This window comes from Hypomesus transpacificus, chromosome 17 (assembly GCF_021917145.1).
Source record: "Hypomesus transpacificus isolate Combined female chromosome 17, fHypTra1, whole genome shotgun sequence".
In the NCBI taxonomy this organism is placed as follows: domain Eukaryota; kingdom Metazoa; phylum Chordata; class Actinopteri; order Osmeriformes; family Osmeridae; genus Hypomesus; species Hypomesus transpacificus.
Genome location: NC_061076.1, coordinates 12,654,722 through 12,663,961, shown reverse-complemented (window position 1 = coordinate 12,663,961; position 9,240 = coordinate 12,654,722). Strand labels below are relative to the sequence as shown.

Here is a 9,240-nt window from a genome sequence, read left to right as displayed (position 1 = left end):
TCGACGTTGTAACAATAGTTTTACGTTGCTGAACAATACAAAAGCATCTCATTGCTGTTCCCTATGGTTAAAAGATGCGATGTTTTAACATCAGTGACTATCTAAAAGGAAATATGTCGATTATAAAGAATTTGTTTGCTCAACTAGAAGTTCATACTGATAACATTGATTTTATTTTTCTGGGAATGCAAAAGCAGATGTGGCAGCAAAAGAGGCAGCCATACAGGTCTGTCTTAACATTAGGAAATGTGGATGACACTGTCTTGAGAGATATGCAAGGAGTGTCACCAAAATAAGGGGTTATGTAAATTCACAGGAGTAACTTGTGATACTAAAGAATCTATTTCGTTATGCTATAATATTGAGCCATGAGATGAATCATGTCTCAACAGGAGGGAGTGATAACGAAAGAGTGTCTACAGCATATGGATTTACAAACTATTCAAGAAAAACTTTAGAAAAAACTTTTTTTAGCATACCCCGATTTGAGTGAGAACAGGATATGCATGAACTTTATTGAGCTAAAGAAATGTAATTATTAAGGAATGGGCCAACGACGAGTCAGTTGCTTTCAACTGACCTCTGTGAGAATGTAATTTTAATTACTGTGTAGTCTACTTCTGAAATTCGCAGACAGGAGAGAGATGCTGTCTCAATCCAGTGAGAGGTCCCTGACCTAAGGAGACTGGATTGTGGGGGACCGATTTCACACGTTAAGTCCTGGAAAATGAGCCGAGGTGAACGGGGTCATTCCTGCCTAGTGTCAGAGGAAATGGCATGGTACACGTGAGTCAAGCGTGCATTTTGTCTGACGTCAAATTAAGGAAAACTCTGTGCTGTGCCTATAGTACAGTGCGTTGAGGTTGCCTATAGTACAGTGCGTTACGGTTGCCTATAGTACAGTGCGTTGAGGTTGCCTATAGTACAGACAACATTTTCTATGAGAAGATTACACAATCACCATGCACACAATCATGGCATCCGTTTCAGCAGATTGGACAAATTGGAGAAACAAGGGGAATTGTCTTGGGGATGACATTCCGTTTTGTATGTTGAAAAACGTATGAACAATTCTAAATGGTGCTATGACTACGGATACAATGATTTAACTGTTTCATTGATAACAATGCAAATGGTAAAGAGATTCAGAAGTGAAGTTTTAATTTTGAGATAAGTAAACAATGTTTCCTGTGGAATAAAATTTAGGTACAAACACTCCTATCATGATACGTTCTACCAGTTACGTAAAGATGTTCCAGCTGTTTTGTTATGTTCCAGGGCAGAAGTTTGAATGTTTTGAGAACAGTTATAGACTGTCGGAAGAGGAGATAACAATACTGTTTCATTTGTGACTTAATGAAGTATTATTTGGGAGTTGCATTAAAGCTTAATGTTTTGTTTTTGAGAAACCTATTTGTACTACAGAAAGTTGATATTAATTTGAAAAGAAATAGAAATTTAGAACATGTAATGAGATTTCAGGATTTGTGCCAAAGTGATGTGTCTTATCATGCAGAGGTTGTAAAAGACTTTGCAGCAGGCTGGAGAGAAATGTCTGTTGAACAAAAGTCCTGACCGCTCTGTAGGAGATCAGATTCGGGGGATGGTGACCTTCTTTTGCCATCTATAAAATGGAGATAAGTTTGACCGGGGGAGTACACCTGGAGACAAAATCTGGTGCGACTTAAGGGTTAAACAGGTTTTTGTTTGGTTAAATGATGACTCCCTGACTTGGAGAGAAATGCTTATCACCTAACCTGGAGAGGAAGAGCACAATCAGGGCCTGGTTTCAACTGTCTTAGACTGACAGTTTACTGAATGGTTGATGGTTTTAGAAATGACCATGTTGACAACAAGTAGGCATGTTTTTCTATCTTGATCATTTCTATATCGATTTCTTTGTTACAATCTTTGTTTCTATTTGATTTTGTGTGAAGGAGATCTGAGATGAGGTATCAGACATCAAATGACCATTCTGCTTCGTGATGACGGGTTTTACCAAATACCATGGGCTTCCGTCATGTCCAAGCATTCACACCATTAGACTATAATGCTGTATAGTCTTATTGAATATGACATAGTTTTGATTTTTAGGAATTGTTTTGATTTTATGTATTTTTTATTTTATTGGCTGTGTGTAGGCGTGGTTTTGGAATTACACCTTTTATTCAGGATAAACAGGAGGGATATGTTGGAAAAATTGAAGATGTAAGTGTTATCCTGTAATAAGAATGATTCTGTGTTCAGCATTCCTTGCCAGCAGAGAACCCTCTCCCCACATGACCTATAGATGACACTAGGCTTACGCAGACAAACTTTGTAGCACAATGGCGTGTGATATTTTTGTCTCCTTGTGGGCTGGTCGCAAGCAATAAAGCTTTCTTAAACTTGTTCACCGACTGACTGTGCAATGCTTGATAGATTAATACTTCTGACACCCATGTGTCCGTAATCGTGAAGTACGGAGTACCATATAACGGCCTTAAGTCCTGATGGACCGCAGCCTTCTGCCAGAGTGGAGTGACTGAAACAGGGAGTGTCCAGAGTGGGAGGAGTTGAATTTCTTCAGCTGCCAAAGGAAGTACATCTTCTGTTGTGCTTTCTTAGTGAGGGAGCCGATGTTCAGTTCCCACTTGAGGTCCTGGGAGAGGATAGTGCCCAGGAAGCGGAAGGACTCCACAGTGTTGACTGGGGAGTCACTCAGGGTGATGGGGGTGAGTGGGGCTGTGTTCTTTCTGAAGTCCACAACCATCTCCACTGTCTTAAGAGCATTGAGCTCTAGATTTTTCTGGCTGCACCAGGTTGGCCGCCTCCCACCTATAATCAGACTTGTCTCCACCAGAGATGAGCCCAATAAGGGTGGTGTCGTCCGCAAACTTCAGGAGTTTGACGGACGGATGACTGGAGGTGCAGCTGTTGGTGTACAGGGAGAGAGCAGAGGAGAAAGAACGCAGCCCTGAGGTGATCCGGTGCTGATGGACCGGGAGTCAGAGACTTGTGTTCCCAGATTAACGCACTGCTTCCTGTCAGACAGGGAGTCTGTGATTCACCTGCAAGTGAAATCGGGCACGTTCAGCTGGGAGAGCTTGTCCTGAAGCAGGGCTGGGATGATGGTATTGAAGGCAGAGCTGAAGTCCACAAACAGGATCCTGGCGTAGGATGCTGGGGAGTCCAGGTGCTGTAGAGTGAAGTGGAGGGCCATGTTAACTGCATCGTCCACAGACCTGTTGGCTCTGTAGGAAAACTGCAGGGGGTCCAGTAGAGGGTCTGTGATGGATTTAAGGTGTGCCAGCACCAGGCGCTCGAAAGACTTCATTACCACAGAGGTCAGGGCGACGGGTCTGTAGTCATTATGTCCAGTTGGCCTGGGCTTTTTGGGCACAGGGATGATGGTGGAGGACTTGAGACAGGCTGGCACATGGCATGTCTCCAGGGAGGTGTTAAAGATGGTGAACACAGGAGACAGTTGGTCAGCACAGTTCTTGAGGGTGGCAGGGGAGACAGCGTCTGGCCCAGCTGCTTTGTGTGGGTTCTGCCTCTTGAAAAGTCTGTTAACTTCACTCTCCTGAATGGAGAGTGTCGTCACCGAGTTGGTGTGGAGCGGGGGGGAGGGAAGGGATAGTTCAGGGCAGTCCAATTGTCTCTCAAAACGACAGTAGAACTCGTTCAGGTTGTTGGCCAGACGAGAGTCGTTAGTGGAGTGGGGGGCTCTGGGCTTGTAGTTTGTGATCTGCCTGAGCCCTTCCCAGACAGAAGCAGAGTCGTTAGCAGAGAACTGGCGCTTCAGCCTCTCAAAGTACAGTCGTTGAGCCTCTCTCACCGCCTTGCTAAACCTGTTCTTCGACTTCTTGAATCTGTCCTTGTCCCCACTCCTAAATGCTGCCTCTTTGTCCAGCCTCAGCCTTCTGAGTTTAGCTGTAAACCAGGGTTTGTCATTGTTGTAGCTCACCCTGGTGCGTGTTGGTATTAGGGATGCACCGATCCGGCTTTTTCAGTCCCGATACCGATACCGATGCCAGGGCTTTGTGTATCTGTCGATACCCGATACCGATCCGATACCGTTGTTGAATTAATAATAAACTGTATACTTCCCACCTTATACCTTACTTCCACCATGTGGAAGAGGCTAAAGGCACCAGACTTTCCTAACTAAACATTACTTTCCTAACTAAGACAAAATAACAGATGTAATGTATTGAATTCTTATTTATTTGTTATAAAAAACAATTGTGCATTCAAATCTAAAACAGAATGTAATCTGTAAACTTCTTAAATTAAAATAAATAACATGTAGCCGCAGAAACAAAACAGTGTAATGGTTGAACATACAATAGTAATCAGTAACCAACATTGAAAACATTTAACAAATATATTAAGTGCAAAGTCTTGCAAACGGGAATTCAAAATAAAACATAGCAGCTGAACTTGAGAATAAACAAACATAATAATAACCAAACATTGTAAACATATGTAGTGCAGTGTCACACTCAGACCTGTGATTGCTCACTTAATCAGCAATGGCAATTTTTTTCTCATGAAGACAAGCATTTCTGCTCTCTCTGCTGTAAGTCTATTTCTTTTTTCATCCACAATGTTGGAAACTGTGCTGAACACTCTCTCGCTTTCTACACTGGTGCAGGGGGCACAGAGGTATTTTGTGGTAGTGGCAGCAAGACAAGGTAATCGGTATTTGTTCAGTCCCCAATACTGGTATGGGTTGTCTGAGGCAGCGATGGTTTTCTCTGCAAGATATCCATGCAGTTGGACTGCAGGGCTCGAGCTGCTTGCTGCACTGGGATCTTCACACTCCTCCACGATTTGGTCAAACTCTTGCATAAAGCTGCTCTTACTTGGTGCTGCTGCTGCTGCTTCCACCCAAGGGGACTTTTCTTGAGGCTCTGCAGCCTCTGATGCTCCATCTGTGCTACTCCTCAAGTCTTCCTCTAGTTCCCCTGTCAGTGCATCTTTTGCACGCTTTGCAGATGGTGCACTTGTAAAGTATCTGAAACAGAAAATAAAACATGGGTTAGGCTAAATATGAAAAACTTGATGACATTAAAACTTGAGGCTGATTAAAGTAATATACAAATGTCCATTTGTATAAACTATATAAAGAATGTAGGCCTATATCATTTATGTTCTACATGTTTAAAAACGTACAGCATGGCATCTCATCAATTACAGTGGTAGTGTTACTGTGGAGAGTAAAACAACCTATATACCTAATGTAATTAGTTTAAAATCTTACATTTACATTTACATTTACATTTAAATCTTACCTGTCTTTATATCTCGGGTCCAGCAGGGTGGCAAGTGCATATAGGGGTTCATCTTCCACAGTGTCGAAGCGTTTGGTGACAGATTGTAGCAGGGTATTTTTCATTGTTTTGATTCCAGTATCTGCATCGCCTTCTTTAGCCAGGATGCGTTTGAGGACGGTGACAGCTGGAATGACGTCGGCGGTGGAGGCAGTCGATGAGCTTACTTTCCATGTTAGCTCTTCAAATGGCGCTAGAACAATGCTCGTTTTTTCTAGCAAAGCCCACTGGTTAGCGGCCAGTGTACTGGGCAGGTCATGGTCAGCAATGTAAGCACAGAGGACTCGCTTCTGTTCCAGAAGACTCTATCATCAAGTAGGTACTATTCCACCTTGTTTTGACGTCTTGTTGCAGGCATTTAGGTTGCATTTGTATCTGGAGCTGGATATCTTGCAGCCGGGAATATGCAAGTGGGGAATGTTTAAAATGTCCCACAATGTGTCTACCGACTGCAATGGCATCGCTCACACTCCGTTGTGACAGTAGTCCCTCATCGACTACAAGCTGCAATGTGTGAGCAAAGCAGCCTAAGCTCCGCACCCCCATCTTATCCATGGCCTTTTTCATGTTACTTGCATTATCGCGGAGTATGACTTGCACTTTATTCAAAGGAATGTGAAACTGGTTAAGCATCTCCTTCATTGCAGCCAAAATGGTATCTCTGGTGTGTGAACCGTGGAAGTTCTTCGCTTGAAGCATAGCACTGTGTGGTGTACAGCTCGTGTCCAACCAGTGGACAGTTTTAAACTTTTAAACTTAAAAGCGACATTGGACACACAGCAGAGCTCCATATATCTGTAGGGAAACTCATTGCCTTTACGTCTTTAATCTCTTTTGAGATGTGTTCGCATACTTTTTGTACTGGTCTGGCAATGCAGTCTCAGAAAAATACTTGCGCGATGGAAGAGAGTACCTTGGCTCTAAGTGTTCCAGTAGGCGACGGAAGCCCTCGTCTTCAACAACTGACATTGGTTGAGCATCTAAAACAATGAATTCTAAAACTTTCTGTATTATTGCCAATGCTTTCAAGCTTTCCGTTGGAAACTTGTTGCATCGTTGAAATGCATCTGTCAAAGTTAGTTGCTGGGCTGTATTGTCTCCTGCTTCTTTGGTTTTGTTGAGCTGCAGGAATTCAGAGTGCTCCTTAGCATGGTGCTTTTTGAGGTGTTTGATTAAATTTGTAGTGTTGTACTTTGTAATACTACCACCACCCCTCGAGACATTTTGTTTGCAGACATTGCAAACAGCCAAAAAAGTAGTTGGCGTAGCAAGTGTGAAATATTTCCACACAGCCGACCCTTTGGCTCGCTCCATGTTGCTAATGCTCAACTCTTCCAGCATGTGACACACGTGCTGCTGACGAATGATGTAGGATGTGCTGGATCGGCCAATGGATTGGCTAATTTTTCCGATCCCCGATCCATCTTTTTTGTCTAGATCGGGGCCGATATCCGATCTTGGTATCGGATCGGTGCACCCCTAGTTGGTCTACAGCAGTCCTCACAGAAGCTGATGTATGATGTCAAAGCCTCCGTGAGCTCATCCAGACTATGGGGGGTGACGGTGGCATCGCACTGCCGAAAAGCATACAATGTAGACAGCTTTTCCCACAATGTCTGTGTCGTCTCTGCCTTTTAATCATCGGTTCCCAATGGGAGTGATGTCGGTGACCAAGTAGCCTACGTGTGGGGACTTGGTCTTTGATAGCTGCGACGTAGCACTGAAGTTATAGCTAGGTGCCTTATCGACTTAGCTAGCTCCAGGGGCGATTCTAGGATCAGACCTTTAGGGGTGCTCAGCCCCCAATGAGAATGTGACATGAATACAGTGCCTTGCAAAAGTCCTAAACCCCCTTGCTAATATAAATCCCTAATTTCACTGTATGACAAATAATATATTAATGTATTATTATGCAACATTTTGAATGAATGAAAAAACTAAGGATGTCCCTTTCTTCATGAACTACAAGCATTAAATTATATTTAACAATATATATATTTGTAAACATTTTTTATTTTTAGGGGTGCTGAGATGAAATTTTGGGGTGCTGAGATGAAATTTTGGGGTGCTTGAGCACCCCTAAAAAGGGTCTAAAATCGCCACTGGCTAGCTCTGTCCACATAATAGCAGAGCGATGTAGCGTTGGCAGTGATAGTCTTCTTTGTTAGGCGTAACGACGGTTGCTACCTGTGTTAGCTAGCTAACATTACCTGGCACTAATCAGCCCCCACTACCTGTACATCTTGCACACGAACAGTGCTCGATAAGTCTTAAACTATTTAAGACTTCAATGTTCTGTAGAGCACTTATCTGCCCAAGTACCTCCACAAAATCTACAATGTGTGCCAAAATAATATATCCTGACAAGCCATGCTGATCAATTTGATCTATAAGGCCAGCATTCTCTGACACGACTAATGTCTTACATCATCTACCGAATCTAGGTGTCCCTACTATCTGCCTTCGATCTTGTGTGCAGCTGCGCTGGTCTGAAGATAACCATGCCTCTCTCGCTTGCATGTGAGATCGGAAATAAATACAGCACAGAAATAAATGTGGTGTGGAAGTAAATGTGGCGTGTAAATATATGTGAAAATAAATGTGGCATTAGGAAATAAAAGTCCCATGAAATAAATAAATGTTGCCTTTACAAAAACGTCATTTTGAAATAAATAAATGTATTTATTTATTGATGTCGGTAAATGGATTCAGCTATGTAATTATATAATGCTATATTTATATATTTATTGGCATCTTTTTTAAATTTCAGAATTTATTTCATAGCCATATTTATTTATTTATGTATTTATTTACCTATTTATTTATTTAATTTTGACCAACTCGGCGTTCCATACACAACAGTTAGTTCCAACCAAGTAGGTCTACTTTGATTGGACAAGAGGAAATCCACGAGTGCTAACATTTGTCTGCCTCAGACAGCATGAGTCTGTCACTGGGCTTTATGAAAAAACTCTAATCTTGATTTGCGGTCTCTGACACGACTGATGTCTTCCATCATCTACCGAATCTAGGTGTCCCTATCTGCCTTCGTGCTTTGAGCAGCTGCGTTGGTCAGAATTGGTGTTTATTCGCCATGAAAGTATGCACAGACAAGGAATTTACTTTGGCAGGAGAGCCTACCCAGGCAGCCATTTACGGCGCCAACTAGAAAAGTTACAGCATAACATAACATGAGGAGAGAGGAGGAGAGAAAAAGGCAACCCCCATACAATGCTCCTAGAGGAGTACAGTATGGGAACAGGCAAAAACCTCAGCACATAAGCCCAACATTTACAAAGACACTTGCAACGGGGAGTGGGGGGGGGTAGACAAGCAGCATCTGGACCTGCAGCCATGGTAGGCGCTGGACACAGACCCACCAGCCACCCAGGGTAACAAGCAGTCGAAGGCGTTGGATGGGGGTGGGGGGGTGGTGGTATCTATAGAAGGTGAAAGTCAATGTGTGAGTAGGTCTGGGTTGGCGCCCTCGACCTAGGCCACAATCAGTCCGAGTCTCCCTATGCAGATTGTGTTGGCAAGGAGACATCCTTGGTCATGACCCGGGTAGAGACCAAGCCACAGATGTAGGTGGGGGAGGGGGAAGGGAAGAGCAAGATAGTCTCGCTTCAGCGCTCTCCAGGGGAGTTGTTTTCCAGCAACGGCCTTGGCCAAGGCCTGTGCTGGTTACGGGGCCGAAAGTTGATAAGATTGGTGTAGTTGTTTTGATGAGTAGACGCGACTCAATTTTCACGTCCACCCTTCAGGAAGGTCTCGAGCTCCTCGATCTTCCTTTGCAGAGCCGCGAATTTATCCCTGTTGTAATCCATATTATGCTGTAAGTTCACAGTCAGAGCTCCAACGGCTCTACCCACCGTATCAATCAGGTCGGGCAGCCTAAGGGGGCTTTTGATGGCCGCAGCCG

General features: G+C 43.5%; 1 protein-coding gene across 1 annotated transcript; it reads right to left on the bottom strand.

Annotated features, from left to right (window-relative positions):
• Positions 1 to 4,235: 4,235 nt before the first annotated feature.
• LOC124479822 (zinc finger BED domain-containing protein 4-like) lies at positions 4,236 to 6,861 on the bottom strand. Its single transcript, XM_047038736.1, has 2 exons — positions 5,280 to 6,861; positions 4,236 to 5,002 (listed from the first exon to the last, which is right to left on the bottom strand). Exons 1-2 carry the CDS (start codon positions 5,381 to 5,383, stop codon positions 4,504 to 4,506), a joined length of 603 nt encoding a protein of 200 aa, XP_046894692.1. The 5' UTR covers positions 5,384 to 6,861; the 3' UTR covers positions 4,236 to 4,503.
• Positions 6,862 to 9,240: the final 2,379 nt, after the last annotated feature.